At 36.4% G+C, this 18,901-nt stretch overlaps 1 protein-coding gene across 2 annotated transcripts; it reads left to right on the forward strand.

The window, feature by feature from the left end:
* The first annotated feature begins 4,879 nt into the window (after window positions 1–4,879).
* LOC116206371 (DNA oxidative demethylase ALKBH2-like) lies at window positions 4,880–7,420 on the forward strand. 2 transcript variants are annotated; one of them, XM_031539220.1, is made up of 5 exons: window positions 4,880–5,037; window positions 5,125–5,403; window positions 5,893–6,009; window positions 6,132–6,321; window positions 6,929–7,420. In XM_031539220.1, the coding sequence occupies exons 2-5, from the start codon at window positions 5,251–5,253 to the stop codon at window positions 7,123–7,125; spliced, it is 657 nt and encodes a 218-aa protein (XP_031395080.1). In that variant the 5' UTR covers window positions 4,880–5,037; window positions 5,125–5,250; the 3' UTR covers window positions 7,126–7,420. The 2 variants fall into 2 exon arrangements, with proteins under 2 accessions (XP_031395080.1, XP_031395079.1); XM_031539219.1 differs by having other exon boundaries at window positions 4,885–5,403.
* The last annotated feature ends 11,481 nt before the right edge of the window (window positions 7,421–18,901 follow it).

An 18,901-nucleotide genomic window follows, 5' to 3' on the forward strand; every position in this document is an offset into this window, starting at 1 on the left:
ATGCAACTCATCTCACATATCATCTAAGCGAGGAATAGGATGACGATACTTTATCGTTATGTTGTTGATTGCTCGGCAATTAACGCACATTCTCCACGTCCCATCTTTCTTAGGTACAAGTATTACTGGAACAGCGCATGGGCTCAAGCTCTCCCTCACGTACCATTTCTCTAACAACTCACTTACCTGCCGTTGAAGCTCCTTTGTCTCTTCATGATTGCGCCTATAGGCTGGTCGGTTTGGAATTGTTGCGCCGGGAACAAAATCAATTTGATGTTCAATTCCTCGGATTGGAGGTAACCCACGTGGTGTTTCCTCGGGAAAGACATCCTCATACTCTTGCAAAAGAGAAACAACAGAACTAGGCAGAGCGAGATCAAGTTCGTTAGTATTGAAAAATGCATATTTGTACAAAAGTACAATTATCGGCTGATTTGAAAACATTCTTGCCTAATTTCTCCCATTTTTGCATAAAAATTCTTTTGTTTTCTCTTTGATTTTCTCTCAATGGCAGAAATTTGATTTTCTTTTTCTCTCTCATTTTTCTCTACCTCTCTCTGATTTTCACTCTTTTTCTTCTGTTCACTCTCTTTCTTTTGATCACTCTCTTTTTGCAATCTCACTTGATCCTCATATACTTGCTGCGGTGTCAATGGTACAAGAGTGATTAATCATTGATTAAGTACAAAGAAGTATTTGTTCGTAAAGCCATCATGCTTCACATGACTATCAAATTGCCATGGACGCTTTAGCAACAAATGTTCCGCTTGCATCGGTACTACATCACACAACACTTCATCTTCGTATTTACCGATTCGAAATGCAACTAACACCTGCTTGTTCACCCTTATCTCACCACTATCATTTAACCATTGCAATTTGTATGGCTTAGGGTGCTTCAGCATGGGTAGTCCCAATTTTTCCACCATTGTTGTGCTTGCGACATTAGTACAACTACCACCATCAATAATCACACTACATACCTTGTCTTTGATATAGCACCTAGTGTGAAAGATGTTCTCCCGCTGCATTTCTTCGACTCCTTTTGTTTGCAAGCTCAATGCTCTCCTTGCCACCAATGTCAATGCATCTGGAGCTAAATATTCCTCCTCGGGAACGTCCTCCAATGGGGGCATGTCATCGGGATCGCTCTTTCTTTGGAACGATGGGATTTTCATCTTAATACTACCCAAATTATTGTATTTCCGATTCCTAACTTCTCTAAACCGCCATCTATGTCTCCTATTACTAACAACCGAATCTCGATAATCTTCTTCATCAAAACCAGCCCCATAATTCTCTTTATTTTCAACCCTTACTTCACTCGGTTGAACTCTTTCCCTCTTGCGCATATTAGGAGCATTTCGTGGCTACTGCACATGTGTGTTCTCCATCTGATCTATCCGTTCATGAACCTGCTCTAACTCCAACCTCATCACATGCCTCATCTCACTCATCATGGCCTCCATAAGTACTTTCAATTCAGCCAATTCCGTAGCACCTTGGGGAACACTCTTAGAACTGTTGTGACACATGATTGCTGCAAAATAAAGTTAGAAAGAAAGGACCTCACAATTCTCTCCTTTACGTGCTTACACTCAAGAATGTGAATCACTATACACTTGTGTTTTCACTCAAACAAACGTGGCTTTTAACCCTTTAATTTTCTCACCACTCCTGCCTTTTCCACTCGATAATTCTCTTTCAGATCTCTTGAAACTAAATGAACAATTCTCCAAAATTTCCAGCAGCAATTCACCAAGAACTTACCAAGGAAAATTAATGGTCGAAGGAAATTTAAGGAAGAAAGGAAACAAGAGAGAAGACAACTACTATGAAGGATTAAATAAACCAGAATGTTATATAAAATTCTGGGATCAGAATCAATGTAGATCACAAAGAAAGGGAAATAACAACTTTAGAATGGTTTGATGCAAAGAATTTGGATCAAATTGACAACAACTTCTTTCTTTTCTTTCGTTCTTTCGTTTTTTTTTCAGCTCATTTTTTTTTCTGATTTTTTTTGGCCGATTTTTTTTTGACTAATAACAATCAAGAAAGAACAAACTTGACGAAACAAAGCTCAGCAAATTGAAACGAAAACCTGATTTGGAGCCTGATGCTCTGATACCAAATGATGCGATTCCCGCTAAGAATGACGACACCCGACAATTAAAAGAACCCAAGATCGTTCCACGATCAGATTTGATCAACGAATCCTCAACCCGTTGTTTACAACATAAACAAGAACCTTGGTATAACTGACATCAACCCGTTGTTTATTGCGAAACAAGAACCTCGATATATAGGAAAATGCCACAAACGGTGATGGAAAGCCGTTTGATAAGTCGATGATGAACGCCACGGAAACTTCCGATAAGTTCGAATTAGTTCTTCAAGAACCAAAGATAATACTCTCACAATTTTCTGAATGTTCATTTTTTTATTAAAAATTGACTAAGGTGAATATATATAGACATAAACTAATCCTAATCTGGCCATATCTCCTTCTAAAGATAAGGAAAATAAAACCTAAAATATCGATAGAGATATGACATAATCTATAAAGATATGAAATCTAAATATCCCGAAAATATCTCCATGAGATTTAAACTTTCAACATATCTGATGATATCTTCTCTTGATCATCAAATATTCTAGAAGCTTACTCAAACACTTGCTGAATTTAGTATTGTCCGGAATCTTCTATAACTTGAATCATGTTGATGAATTTTTGTGGATCACGTGATTCATGTCCAATGGGCCTCCACGAATTTGCTTGAGCCCAAACCTTTTGAATCAGACCGTTGAGTTCATCTTTAAACTTCTTTGCTCGTGCTCGCGTAATCGGTCCAATTGGAACTTGAACTGGATCCCTTGAAGTTGTGCTACGATTTGCATCATTTTAGTTCAGGTTCATGACTTTGTTACGACCTAACTTGACTAATCTTTTATCCTTTCAAATAGTTTGGCTTATGCGTCAGTGTTTGGTGAACTTCATCTTCATTGCCTGCATTTTTCCAGTGTGAAAGTTTGAGAAAATTAAAGTGCCTCGTCGACTTTGGTTGGCCGTTCAATGGTCATATTTGCTTTAGCATCATCGTGTCGTCACCGTCGTCGCTGTCGTTAGTTTACTGATTTATGCTTCGTTTTCCCATTGTCGTGAGCTATGGCCCACGATGTTGATTGCAACAGAAGGCAGCTGTTCCTTGCACATTCCTGTGCTGTACTAGGACTCTTTACCATGAAAAAAGCTATACTCTTCGTTCTGCTTGAAGGAGTGGGACCCCAAAAGATCCATATAACTCGGCAAGTTGCACGATTGGTCGCTCTCTGATTCTGATGAATGTGATGGGTGGTATCATTCGTTCAAACGGGTTGTAGTATGAGGTAATGTTTGCAAATATAAGGTGTTATCGTTCAAGAGTATACTTGCAAATGTCCTTCAAGAAAAGTGGCTTATTATTCGAATAGAAGAAAATTCAAGGAAAGTAAAAATTAACCTATCAAACTTTTATTCACAACCCCATAAACCAAACAGATGTGTGCAATTTGATTAAATGCCATAGACCTAATAAAGCTAATCATCACTGTCTTTATTTTCAACGAGATCACAAGTATGATCCTCAGCTAAACGAATAATTAATCATGTTCAGACGTTAGCCATGACTCTGACTACAAGAATGCTGAAAACTTTTTACGCGGTTACACCATGTTCATGAGCAACCCTTGGGCATGAACTGGGGAATAGTCCCATGACGATGAGCGGAATACGATAGGTCCTAAGCTTTGAAAAATTTTCAGCTAACCACTATTCTTTGTATTTTTTTTCTTTTTTGCCAAAATACCAGTCTCACCTTCGCTGGATGCAGTGCTGGAGAGAAAAGTGGCTACCAATCAGTGTTATCAGAACCGGACCGAATGATGAACCAGAAAGGGTATGGGTTCATGAGTTTATGGGTCGAACCCCTGGTTCGATGGGTCGAACTGCACATTTAATTAAAATAAAATAAATATTCATATTATTAAAAAATTATGATAATTAAGATAGAAGTACGATAATTTCAAAGAAATATAAGAATATTATAAGAAAATATTTATATTTAATATTTCTTACTCCAAAATAAATATTGAATTTTAATAAGTACTTAAAAGTAGAGTTAAAAGAATAAGAAAGTAGTGGTGGCATGGTTAGTAGTATGTTACTATGAGAAGAAGTAATAGGTCATGAGTTTAAATCCTTACACAACTAAGTAATTTTTACACTAAATAGGAAACCTATAAAACTCATAGAACCGGCCAGTTCAATGAAATTTTATTCAAAATCGACCGGTTCAATGGGTCTGAAGATTCAAATTTGCAATTTGATTTTTCAGGTGAATCGGACCGAACATGGTGCCGGTTCCCGATCCGACGGTCGAACCGGCCGGTCTGGTCCGACTTTGATAACAATGCTACCATTTGAGTCATTATTATTTCTAAATTCAATAAAGTTTATCTCACTCAATTAAGAAAATAGCATTATTTATTCTTATTGTAATGAGATAAAAATGATAATTACTACGAAATGATCATATTTCTTATTCCGATGAGAAAATCCTTGATTGTGAGAGCACGAGCCAATCCGACTTGAATTGAATTACTCAAAGCCAGTTTGCATATCAGTAAACACCGAAAAAAAAATATGTATATATATTATAAAACATAAAACAACTAAATGAGAAAATATATATGTTTTTCGATTTTAAGGGAAGCATATGGATTTAGTACAATGAAATAGAAATTATAAATATCTATTCAACGGACACGGTCACCTAAATATCAAATATATATATTTTTAATCATAAAAATCAGATTTAAGGGAATAAATCGGTCAAGTCACCCGATTTGAGGTAGCTGATTGCCCAATTTCGCATTTCAGCTGGGCACGTTGCGGTACCCCTTGGTCGAAGCAAAGCAGAAGCGGCGTGTGCGTTCCACTGCCACTGTCTCTCCACCATCCTGAGCCTGAAGTGAAAAGAAAGCTTGCATTTTGGGGTTCTTCTCTCAGTCCGTCTAACAATTCTGTCGAGTGAGTGAGTTTGAATGATGATGAATAATAAAAGCTTGAGACTACTGCTGCAGAGGCAGAGGCAGAGGTCTCTCTCGTCGTCGTCGTCCTCCTCCGTCTCTGACGAATCTTCTTCCAAGGAGGCCATCTTCCATCCAACTGAGACTGAGAATGTGAAGAGAGGGGCAATTGGGGGAACGATGACAACATTTGATCTCGGGAATGGAAGCGAGGTCGTGCATTTGCCCCGGTTCTTGCCCCGCGATCGGGCTTGGGATTGGTTCCATTACATGGACAAGCATATCCCCTGGTCCCGCCCCACCCTCACAATTTACGGCCGCCCTCTTCTCCAGGTATCGAATTCCTAGTGTTTCTGCTTCTGGGTGGTTGGGTTTTGTTTTGTTTGATCTTTTGCCATTTCTCTTTCAATTGTTTATGATTGAGTTTATCGCTTGCTGGAGGGACAGACATGGAAATGGACTGTCTGATGTCAGAGTCTATCGCTGTAACAAATCTAGCCCCAGTTGGAATATATGTATGCTTTCAATTTCTTTCAAATATTCTAGGATCAAATCATTAGAAAGTTTCCATTTTTCTGCGATTTGTCATCTCATCTCCTTTCTCTACAACAAGGATAAACTTTTCTCCCCCTTTCCCTATTCTCGCTTTTCATTCCAAAACTAAAACAGTTCCTCAATGGTTTCAATGTGTTGGTTGCATCTTGACTATCTGATGAAGTGAAGTCTTCTTCTTCTTCAGGTCATCTGACCGATGATACTGAAAATTTTAGCAACCTGACCTGAGACTAATTTTGTGTGCTATTACTACTTCACAAAATGCAGCCCAGAGATTCATGTTACATAGCAAGTGAAGGATTGCCACAGCTGAGTTACAGTGGGCATAAGCCCCATGCCTACTCCTGGGACGATTTCCCTCCCCTCAAGGACATCCTTCATGAGGTATCTCATCCGACAATCCGCATTGGGCTCTGCAAATATAAACTGTGCAGCAGGCATATATGTGTGAGTTTTGCGTGCTTTAGTTAACACTACTACCTCATCTATTGACTTGTTTTGTGAAGGTCCACCGGGCTCTTCCTGGAAGTAGATTCAACAGCTTGGTTTTGAATCGTTACAAGGGTGGCAACGATTATGTATCGTGGCATTCTGATGAAGAGACTGCTTATGGGTTGACCCCAGAAATTGCTTCGGTGACCTTCGGATGTGAGCGTGAGTTTCTCTTGAAGAAGAAGCCCAGTAGAAAAGCTCGAGGTATATGAAAGTTTTCCAGATGTTTCTCATAATTCATGTTGTGGTTTAGGCTTTTTTTAATTGCCAAAGTTTTATATATTTGTGCTTTCCCAATCATTGGCTGAAGATTTGAAGTAATTTCCCCCCATTGTTTTTGGGGGTCTAGTGGTAAAAGATCACGTTTTTTCATTCTTCTTCCTCCCCAGGCCCATTCTTTAATTGTTGTTTGCTGAGATTATGATGTTATTGGACTTGATGGTAAAATCATTTTGTGATTTGTTGTCTTAGGATCAAAAAGCCATATTATCCTGGAGTACTGTTCTTGTGTGCCATATTTGAAGTGCATTTGTTGTCTTCATGTGTTGGTTTTCTTTTGGTTTGATGAGGAGCCATTGTTAGCTCATTAAGCCTACAAGCGCATGAAATTATGTAAGGCTGGGTCTTTCCAGGAAGCCCACATGCGTAGCTAATAGCCATGTAATGTTGCATTAGATGGGGCAGACAGAAATTGAAAACCAATATTTGTCATCAAGCTTTAGTCATCTCTTTTAGTCACTCATTCAAACCTCCATGGATTAAAGTGTACAAAAGAATTTGCAGCTGATGCATGACTCCTTTTGTTCTGAAGGACCTAGGGATGAAACTACTAGGAAGCGGCTGAGAACGAGCACAAGCAAGGATGATCAGCTCTCTTTCACATTAAAACATGGATCGCTCTTGGTAATGAGAGGCTACACTCAACGGGATTGGCTTCATTCAGTGCCAAAGCGAGCAAGAGCTATGTCCACTCGAATCAATCTCACATTCAGGTGTATTCTCCAGTAGGACTTAATACTAGCTGGGACTCGGGGTTGATCTCACTTTTGGTCTTGAAGATTAGGTGGTTCAATATTAGTTGATAGAAAACCAGGAGCCCATGTATATATTCCCATGAACCTGATGGAACATAAGAGTGACTAGGTGCCAATTAAGGTTGTCATTTTTTCTATTTCTTTTTTCCCCCCAACCTGTGCTATCTAAACCTTTCAGCATGAATTGCCAAGGAAATGTTACTGTGCATGTGACACTTTCAGCATGATTCAAAGTTATGATGTGCGTTTGACAAAGTTATGCTAGTTTATGTTCTCGCCTGATTAATTGGACTAATTTCTTTGGAACATTTGAGCAAAATGCATATGCAGGGAAGAGACTCCACCTTCAGGAGCAACTCAGCTAACTAATTGTTTAAGGTAAGTTGTCTGTCATTAGCCTTTCTCATCTATTGGGCAGTATTCACAAGCTGAAATGTACATAACTGCATTTGTTAGTCTCACATCATTCCTGTGTTACGTTGTGCAAATTCGTCAGATGAGATCCCTCCATTCTAGGGGTGAATTGTAGCTTCCTGAATCCCTCTCTCCTAAATTCCTACTATCTTGAATTAGCTTAGAAGTGCTCGAGCATAATACTGGGGAGCTGCTCCGAAGCTTGATAGTTGCCTCGATATTTTGTTTCAAAATACTAAAAGATCTCTGCTGCATGGGTATGTAACTCCAATTTTCTACTTCCGCAACATCTTCGGACAACTTAGAGAACTGGGATGAACAACCACTAAAGCTAGAGCAATCATCTTTTTGGTTTCATTGTGAGAAACAGAGCGATCGTTGCTTAGATTGTGAAAATTTACTGCACTGGATTTCCATTTTTTCTTCGTAAAGCTGCCATTGATACTTTTTTTAGTCTTTTCTTGTTTGATAAGAAATGTGAGATGTTTCAAAATGCCAGGCCACCGCATGAAAGTTAATGGGGAATGGAAGAGTTTTAACTCTTTGGAAATATGGCAAGAGTTGAGGCCAAGATAGCCAAGATTGTCAAGGCACATATCAGTTTTTGGTTTCAGGGTCACTTCCTAGAGCTTCCTGCTTTGGACTTAGCCATAATCAAAAGGTAGGCCACTAAAGGAAGGCGACGATCACTGCTCCGCCCGTCATGTTAAGAGGAGACAGAAGCCCGGTAGCATCTCTTCTTCAGTTGTGATCACCTAGTAACCAAATGGTTCTGAGTCTAATACTTGTGATAGGACCACTCGTGCCTCTTAATTAGTTAGTATATAGAATTTATATTTCATTATACTAAACCAATGGGTTTCTCTTATAATCGAAAAAAAGTATATGAAAGCGGTGTTGAGATTCCCGTACTAATGGCTCAAAATGGTCAGCTTAATAAATGGAAAATTTTCAAAATTTTGAGTTTTTTTTTTAAGTTTTAAATATATTAATTAGCAACTCTAATTTTAAATTTGACGTATAAATATATAATTTTTTGATAAAAATTTGGTTATTCAATTGAGAAATATTTTTCTTTTTGAATTTTTGAAAATTTCGTATCGATCTGCATGATGGGTTTTAGTTTTTTTTTTTTCAATTTTTAGAACTACAACCTTTGACGCATTGGATTTTTCAAACTTTCAGATAAGTATTTTCTAAATATATATGATATTTACATAACATATTTTTAATATATTTTTGAAATGAGATGAAGTTATCTTACAAAATCTTTTGTGAACTTTCATCACCATATCAGAAATAGTATGATAGGTTTTTATCGATTTGAACAGTTATAGATCTAAATACTGCTCCAATTAGAGGGAGAATACGGAGACTTATCATCATATACACAAGAATTCTTATAAAACTTCCAGCTCTTACATTCCTTTTCTGTTCTTACCCATTAACTTCTCAATATATATAAGAAGCGAGTTATTGGGAGCGGACATGTAACTCATTTTGAAAGTTTTTATCAGCATGAGAAAGGGATGTCGGGATCATAGCTCGATTAAATTTACATACACTACATGAATAGTGTCTTATAGAGATGAAAAGGGTTTTGTCTTTATTTTGAGACGGAAATTTTGAAAATTAAGACTCAAAATTCCGCCTATCACCCAATAGAGAGAAAAAAAAAATGAAAATCTCTGTCTCATTATTCGAGATAGATTAGGAGACGGAAAATACCGTCTCTTTAATATGAAGACGACACCTTTCGTCTCAGAATCCATCTCGAATAAATTGTCTTAATTTTCAGAAATTTTTGAGACGAAATGAATTGAATTTTGAGACGAAATGAATTGTCTTAATTTTCAGAAATTTTTTTTTTAAATTGAGACGAAAAATTCCATCTATTATCAAAGAGACAGAAAATAAGACGTAGACCTCCGTCTCTTTTATTAAAGATGGATAAGGAGATGGAAAAATTCATCTCTTAATAATAAGACAGACATATCTGTCTCAAATTCCTGTCTCTATGGATCCATTTACTACTTATAAATTAGAATCTTTATTTCTCTTTTTTTTTTGAAAAAGAGAGGTACATAAATATAAATTATAAGAAAAGTCTATAAAAATTTGAAAAATTATTAAAATAAAACTTATGAATATTGATTGTACATTAAAAGTTTTGTAGTAAATTACAGACAAGAGATAAATAGTATTAGGAAAAAAGGTGCAAACTAAAAGAAGAGTGAATGTGTAAAACCAGTCGAAGGTATTTAACATATAAGCAACAGAAAAATAAATATTTGCTTTAAAATGAAAATTTGCAAATGTATAACAAATATTATGAAATATGAAAAGGTAACAATAAATGAGAGTGATCTAGATGGTAATACGTATGCGTGCCAGGGTAAAGACCTTGGTTTGAATCTCCACGAGTGCAAAGTCCACATAATTAGAAAGACACGGTGCATTGCACCCTCGGCATAGTTGGTGGACGCATAAAAGCCCGTGCTCCCTCTAGGCTTCACTGACCCTTTTTAATTTTTTTTTTTTACATTTTTCAGCGGACTTGGGTCTCTCTTTCTGTCTCAATCGTGACACAAAAATTGATACGGTTTATTTCATCCATCGGATTGAGACGAAAAATTCCATTTCAAATTAAATTTTTGTCTCGTTATTTTGCAACGAGACTTTTTGAAATGGACCCTTTGAGATGGAAAAGTCCATCTCTAAATCATGTAGAGACAGAGTTTTTGGTCTCAATTATTGGAGCAAATTCCTGTAGTGATATGAGTAGCCAAGGTAAAAAAAGGGCTGCCGATTGCTGTTTATCTAGATCGATGCTGAGGCGCAGAAGGTTGGACTATTACGAGGATTGATTTAGGTGCCTCTCCAGCCAAGAGAGCACGTTTGATCGCTGGTTAAGGACATAGAGGAGCAAAAGATTACAGGAAGAAAAGATTTAAAGTCACCATATGGGCTAAAATCCTTGTTCTAGTGGCTTGATTAAAATAGTTTCTTATTAAAAATGTTCATGCAGTTGATTATTTAAGATATTAGTTCTAATTAATAAGAGCCACACAATCCACAATCTTGATCTATTCTATTTACATGATAGATCTAACCGTTCACATGCCAGTTAGAATTACTTGATCATCACATGCAAATGGATCATATGCATTTTCTCTACAAAATCAATGTGTTCTCCGCACGCCGTGACCCTATTCACGAAGTGCTTTCAGTCGATTTTGAACTTTTACACTATAAAATAATATCCATTCATTGAGAACACAATTTGTCATTGAATAACATTCTCGTTGATCAGATCATATACAACTTAGATGTGTTTCAATCAGTATTATCAAAACCAGACTGGACATTGAACCAGTCGAGATATGGATTCATGGGTTTATGGGTTCAACTGAGAGTTCGATGGGTCGAACCGCATATTTAATTATAAAAAAAATAAATAAATATTTACTATTTTAAGAAAATAATATAAAATATGAGAAAATAGTAATATAAATTATGAAATTACTTCGCAATAAATTTTATAAATAAATAATCAATTTAAAAGGAACATATTGAGATAAAATTGGAAAATCGCACAACTCACCATAAGTTAACAAGAAAAGATATATAAAGATAAATTACATGTAGGTTCTGACCTTCATAAATTATAGTGAAACATCCAAGTTCCAAATTTCAAGTTCAAACTCAAAAACACAGAGTCCGACATGAGAAACAAACTAACAGTCAATATGAGAGCATACTGAAAGTCTTACAATTCAACATCACAAGAGATAAATCACTATTACTTCAAAATCCAACAACAAAGACTAACTAATCAGTCAATACCATTAGCGCGTAGTGCTATGCTATTCCATGCACTCCAATCTCTACCATAATTTTCACAAATATTGTCTTCAGTTTCATCATCATTTGGTGATTCAAGAGCTTCAAACAATGGATTCTCTTGGACTTGATCATTGACATTTCCTCCATCAATATTATCTTCAGCCCCATCACCCATATCAAGATCTTCCAAATTCAAATTCAACAAATTTGTACAAGGGATATAACTTCTTAAAATGAAATGGAAATATACATTCTATTATGAAGATAATGAAGAATATTTAGTACCACCATTTCCAGTTTCTTGAATGATACACTCTTGCTAATCCCATTTAAATGTTTGCAATTCTTCATTTGATGGGGCTGGTGACTCATCCTCTAGTATCCAAGTAGGATAAGAAGCAAACTTTTCGAAGTCAATTGGGTCATAATTTCTATCCTTAAAGTAGTTCCTGCAAAACAAACATCTATTGTATACTTACATGTTGCAACAGATCATCAAAGCAAAACAAATGTTTAAATATGAGAAACAATATTTAGTAAAATAATAAAGAAAGAATGGAGAGAAGCAATATGTATCTACCTTTGTTGCAACTTCAAATTATAATGGGCATAAACAATGTCATTCAATCGTTGATGCTCAAGTCGATTCATTTTCTTAGAATAAACATGCTCGAACAAACTCCAATTCCCCTCACAACTCGAGGCACTACAAGTTTGGCTTAAAACACGAATAATCAACTTTTGTAAATTTGGTGCACTCGAGCTATACCACATCGACCACTCATCTTGACATAAATAAAGAAAATAAGAATAAGAAAATGAACAAACTCAAATAAAGTAGGCAAATAATGATGGAAAATAGTGTTTACAAAAGTATTCAACCCAAAGCCATCACGGTGCGATCAGAACCTTTAGCATTTTTAAAAATCTTTATTTCACTTGTTAATTTTGTCTTTGATGAGGGCTTCCCATAGGAATATCTCTCTATGACATCCAACAAACCAGAAACCGTTCCTCTATTCTTCTCCATCTCAGTCAAGTCATACTGATATTTAACCAATACCCAACAACGTGCAAGTTCTTGTGTAGTTGCCTATCTCATCGAACATCAAGAATGTTAATATATGGCTCAATCTTCTTCTTTCTCCTATGAAATCTTTTCAACACCTCTTCCCTAATTTTGTACATTGTTTCAAGTCGCAATCCCATAGCAAGCCTTTCATCACTATCAACAATACTTAACACACGGACAAGAGGTTCACTAATTTGCACTATGGCTGCACATTCAGACCAGAAAGACTCCACAAATAACAGTTTGACAAATTCTTTTGCTTTATTTTCCTTTGTATGGCTCAAACTAGTCCACTCACTAAATGTTACCATAGCCCTCAAAGCATTATGTTGTGCCAAAATACTTAGCAATGCAATGAAATTGGTGGCAAAACGAGTTGGAGTGTGGCGTAGAATTTCTCGTCCACCAGTAAATTTTCTCATCATATTCAATGCAAAACAATGATTGTAGATATACTTAGTAATCTTCACAGCATGAGTCACAATATCGTTGATCTCGTTCAACTTACCAATATCACTGAGAATTAAATTAATGCAATGAGCCGCACAAGGAGACCAAAATATCTTCTTGAACTCTTGCTCCAACAAGCGACCAGCAGCCACGTAGTTAGCAGCGTTGTTAGTTACAAAGTGAACAACATTCTCTTGACTGACAAATAAGATCATCTCCCTGAATAATTTGTGAAGCATCTCCCCAGTCTTCGAAGCATCTAAAGTATCGGTAGACTTCAAGAAAATAGTTCCCTCGGGACAATAAACTAAAAAGTTAATCAGAGTTCTCATGCATTGGTTTGTCCATTTATCCGCTATTATCATGCAAACTGTCTTTTTCCAAATAGGTCAGTAGCTATCGACATACTTTCGCACCTCCTCAACATTTTTAGTCAATAAGTATCCCCGAAGATCATGAAAGCCGGGACCTTTATAACCTGACCCCATGCTAGTAATGGCATCGATTGCTTGCTGGTAATAAGGAGAATTAACCATATTAAACGGTATACTTGTGGCGAGCATCCACTTAGAAATGGTAATATCACACTTCTCGGTGACATCTTTGCTTTGCAAAACACTCTCAAGTGTCCTTTGAGCTCCCGATGTTATTCTTGGTTGGAAGTACGAATTAATTTTCTTCTTGTTTGGCATCGCTGCTTTTGATTGAGTAACTTGAGTTGCCTTCCCTTTTGCTTTTGAATGAAGAGGGGCAATTTCTACTATCTCATCATCATGCTCGGAGGATAAAAACATGTCTTCCTCACGAGCTCTATAACGTGGAGTATACGGATTTTGCCCATCTAACATATCACATTTCCTTTTCTTTTCCATCATGTGTCCAACCAAGTGTTCATGCATTTCAAATCGAATAGGATCTGATACCTTCCTACATGCCTCTGCATTCCTTTTTAAGCCCACCAAATGTTGTTTAAACCGATTTATACCCCCACTAGAGAGAACTTTTGAGCAGTACAGGCATAGCAGGCTCTCCCTTTCATTTGCTGACAGTACTTCCTTGCAATGTGTCCATGCTGGGTCAGATTTTCCTCTACTTATGGCTTTTAGGGTAGAAGAACTCGGGGTGGATTCTCTAGTAGATGGCATAGGGGTGGGTGTGTTGCTGCTGTTGGCACTAGTAGAAGTCATTGTCTAGTAGCCTATAATGATGAAAAAAAAATTTCAAGCTCCACATTTCAGTTCAAGAAAAACAGGTTTACTGGGGAAATTAACTCATTCGGGTTTTTAGGACAAGCAACAACTCTCTGTGTTTTCTGGACCATTACTAGCAACTCTCACTCACCAACTCTCACTTTCTCTTTTCTCACTCTCGGGTTAGACCATCCTTCCATCTCAGCCTCTAGTCTCTCCTTTGCTCGGTCACATGATCTTCATCGCCAACAACCATCTTTCACTCCTCTTAGCCTCCACCCCAGAAGATAGCCCTTTCCATCTCCCATAACCATCGTAGCTCTTTCTCACCATCTCTCTCTAAGGATAGCTCCTCCTCAGTTCGTCCATCACCACCATCATCACCATCTTCAACTTCTCACGATTGTCACAACCATCAACACACACACTCTCACTCTCTTTCTCTCGGTCAACTCCCTCTCTTCCTCACTGTCTCTCTCTCAACTTCTTCGTCACTCCCTCCTGATAACCATTACCATGACCTCTTGGCTCCTATATATGCACATCAATCAATAAACAAATTGCAATCATAGAATAAAATAAATCAAGATGTAATATCCAAACAAAATAACATAAACTTGTTGGAAGTTAGAAGCAAAGAACAAACCTGAAAATGGATTTCGTCTTGTCTTCACTCAACCACGAGAAGCAATGACACAGGACGTCAAAAGAAGAGAGATGACGAGCAAATCATGCTTAAGGAGAAGCCGAGAAGAGACAGAAGGAGAAGAGGAAGCTTGAAGCTACTACGATGCGACTTGCAATTGGAATTTGGAATTTCGTTCGTTAGGTCAACATCGAGGTCGACTTCCAGACTTCGACTTGCAACCGACCTTTTGATTCAATTTCAGAATTCATATTCAATTTTGACTTCGAGATTTTGTTCATCTTCATTAGTTCAACAAAGATAGAGAGGTGAAACCTAGGGCTTCAGAATCGATTAGTTCAATAGAGACAAAGACGTGAAGACTTAACTGAAGACTACGGTTTCAAAATCGATTGACTCGATTCAATTAATTCATTTTCCTTTAAAAAATTATGAACCCATGCAACCGGCCTAAAAACCGCCTAGGTTTTTGGGTTCACTAATCTATTTATGCATTTTTTGTTTTCAAACTAACTGGACCAGACATAGGTCTAGTTTTTAGTTCGATCGGTCGAACCGTTCGGCCCGGCTCGGTTCTGATATCACTGGTTTCAATTAAGATGGTCATGCATGACAATGAGACATCCCATCCACTTCTCTAATAATCATAATTCATAAACCACCTTCAATTTGGTCAGTCAAGCCAATGATTAAGAACTAACACAATCATGGCGGGCTCACCACTTTTTGCCCATTGGTCGATGATGAGGGCCCTCCTTTCTATTGGTCGGTCAGAGCGATCGGCTCTTCCGGTGGGTCATGAATTATTTTAGGTCCCTATATATATTACTCGACACTCCCCTTGGCACTCCCAGGGGAGTGCGGGCCAATTGGGGCTGGCTGCGTGGCCTATTTGGGCCCACGCGACCTGCCCCCTTTACTTTTTATTTTTTAAAAAAATTCAAAAATTAGAGAGAGAAAGAAAGAGAGGAGGAGAAAAAAAAAGAAGAAATGGTGGGCTCAAATGAGAGAGAGAAAGAAATAGAGGAAAAAAAATATTAAATTGGTGGGTTCAATGTGAGTGTCAGTTATTGGAGTAATTTTTTGACGTGGTGTCAATGTGGCACGTGTGGGACCCAACTATCTTATTTGGTTCTCAACCTTTGACCACTTTTCACTTTCATCCCAATTTCTTCTATATTTCTGAATCGTTCTTATCCTTAATCTTACGTGGTTTGTCCACTTTGGTCTTACCATTTACATTTATGATAAAACTATTGATATGTAATATATTTAAGAATAAAAATATTGTAAATAAAAAAAGAGAGGACAATTCATTAATAACGATTGAATTTTGAGGCTCTCAACAGCCTATAGCACTACAAGAAATCTGCAAAATAGGAACGACAAAATCCGTCTCTCTTTGGACGAAATAGAGACGAATTTTTCATCGTTGGTAATTTTAGGGGACAATTATGTCTCTATGTATTTAGATGGATTTTTTTGTCTCTACAACATTGAGATTTTCATCTACATGTCCATCTCAAAAGGATTGTAAAGATGGAAATTTTAGTCTATAAAATATAGACGGAGCATAGTGCAGTGCCCACAGCTCCACTTTGCTTTGGACGAGATTCAATCCTACACCTCCGGGGATGGCACACACGCACCTTACTACTATGCTATGCTCTAACTTCAGCCTTCTTTGTATAATTAAATATATTCATAATACAAGTTGAAGTATTTTATTTTTAGATTAACATCCAATTTTCTTTCTCTATCAACAAAAAAAAAATATTTTTTGCATAATAACGTTTGACGGGGTCCAATTTATTGTACATATGCAATAAAATCACTAATTAAGGATGAAATTGGGACGAAGATAACGTGCATATAAAGTTTACTTATTATAGACGGAAGTGAGACGGAATTTTCTGTCCTTATGATAGGGACAAAACTTTCCATTTCAATTCCGTCTCTATGATAGGGACAAAAATATATATCACAATTTCGTCTCTATGATAGGGACGGAAATATAAGTCTCAATCCGTCCGAATTTTTTAGACGGATTGCACCGCCTTAAGTTATTGTCTCTATTTATACAAACAAATATTTCAGTCTGAATGTTCGTCTCTTTGCATATGGACACCTTTTTTCACGGAATTGTTTGTCCCAACATTGGGACAGAGATTTTCATCCAAAATTTTCGTCTATAAAGATTTGAGATTGAAATTCTGTCTCAAAATCCGTCTAAACTACTTTCGTCTCTTTTTCGTTCATAAATCCGTCTCTAATTTTGCACGGATTTATTTCCGTCCCTATGAAGCGAAATTCTTGTAGTGTGGTGGAGTGTCTATCGATGAGAACTCCACTTCTCAAGATCGATATCCCAAACAATTACATTTGACCTCGAGAGACCATGCCTACTATTGAACAATATTTTTGTGAATAAAATTTTTTAAAATAAATTTATAAATAGGACAATATTGTGAGGAGCCTAGCGTAAAGCTAACCATTACAATGGTTACCCCTCAACCCTGCCCCAAGCCCTAATCCCTTCGCAATCACACCCCCCCATAGATCACTATTAGCTAGTGGCCTCACGACATTGCCGAGGGTGAAGTTCTTTTTTCTATTTGTTAAAATATAACAAAATATTTTTTTTATTCATGAAAAATTGCCTTATGACAAATTTATATTTAAAACTTGTTTTCCGCAATAAATGCCACCAACACTCCAGCGAAATTACAAGCGACTGCTTTGATAGCTTATAACCTTGAATGGTCAACGCGACCTCCATCCTCAATACTAAAATTTTAGAGGTCCTAACTTAAAATATCATTGTTATGGATAGCGCCCCGCCAACTATGAATACCCTCATCCTAGGTAACTAAAAACTTTTATTATATTTTCTTAATTTCAAAATTTATTTTTCATGCGCGAGGAATTTACATATCAATAGATTTGATACTGATTCAAACAACGAGAATAGACATGGATGAATCGGGTCGCCTTGATGACAATATTGAGCAAAAGGATGAAATATGACAAAATTAACAAAATTAACTACGGATTGAAGATCAAAAGAATTTTTTTATTAAGTCAATATGGTCAGAAGGATGGAATTTCCATTTTTCGTTAAGAACCGAGAGGAGTGGCACTAAATAAAACCTTAAGAGAGGGAGTATACTTCACCATCTTTGTAAAACACAAAATATAAGAAAAAATTGATTGGGATCAACATATTGAAATCTCACTCTTAATTAAGAGCAGGTTTTTATTTACTATTCCCCATTGCGTAGAGTTTTTTGTAACTCTACTTTGATTGATATAGAGATGATTTAGACATCTATATGTATGATATAACTTATCTAATGATTATGATTTATGATATGTTAAGCTGGACATTTTGCTTTGTTAGCACTGCTGGTCAGTTTGAGAGCCGACAACCTTCTTTATTAAGTCCTAACTGGCCATTATAAGCGCCTAATTAATTTTGAAAGCATTTGCCAAAATATTCCTCCAATTTATTAATCTCCTCGCAATTTTTTTAATATAAAAATTAGTGGCCCTAGATTATTTATGACAAAGAGGGAAAGTCCATTTCTGATTTCCTTTTTACATTTTTCGATAATAGTATTTTATAATCTCAAATGTTTATACATTTTTTGAACATTTGAAAATGTCTTGCTTATCTTCATAATAAATTTTCCATTTTTAAGATTTTTAAAATGACATCTTTTAACATAATTTTCAAATTTTCGAATTAATATTATTTAAAGAGACGTAGTTATCTACAAAATATTTTGTAAGCTCATGAACGGATGTATAACCACATTATGAATAGTGCATAATATTGATAATTTGTGATCGATTTTACTATTAAAATATACTGCTCCTATTAAAAGGAGAACAGAGAAAATAGTTGAATTCACGACTATACTCATTGGGTAAATAATGAATTCTTATCATACTTTAAGTTATTGTTATTCATTGTTCTTACCCAAATTTTACTTCTTAAGTCCTAATATTTTTAGAATGAGCATTGTCATATTCTCCTAATAAAAAAATAATTCAAAAATCTTACTTATAATGGTAACACAATATCCAAGATATTTAGTAAATATTAGAAGGATTATTAGCACTTTCTTTT

Source organism: Punica granatum, chromosome 4 (assembly GCF_007655135.1).
Source record: "Punica granatum isolate Tunisia-2019 chromosome 4, ASM765513v2, whole genome shotgun sequence".
In the NCBI taxonomy this organism is placed as follows: Eukaryota; Viridiplantae; Streptophyta; class Magnoliopsida; order Myrtales; family Lythraceae; genus Punica; species Punica granatum.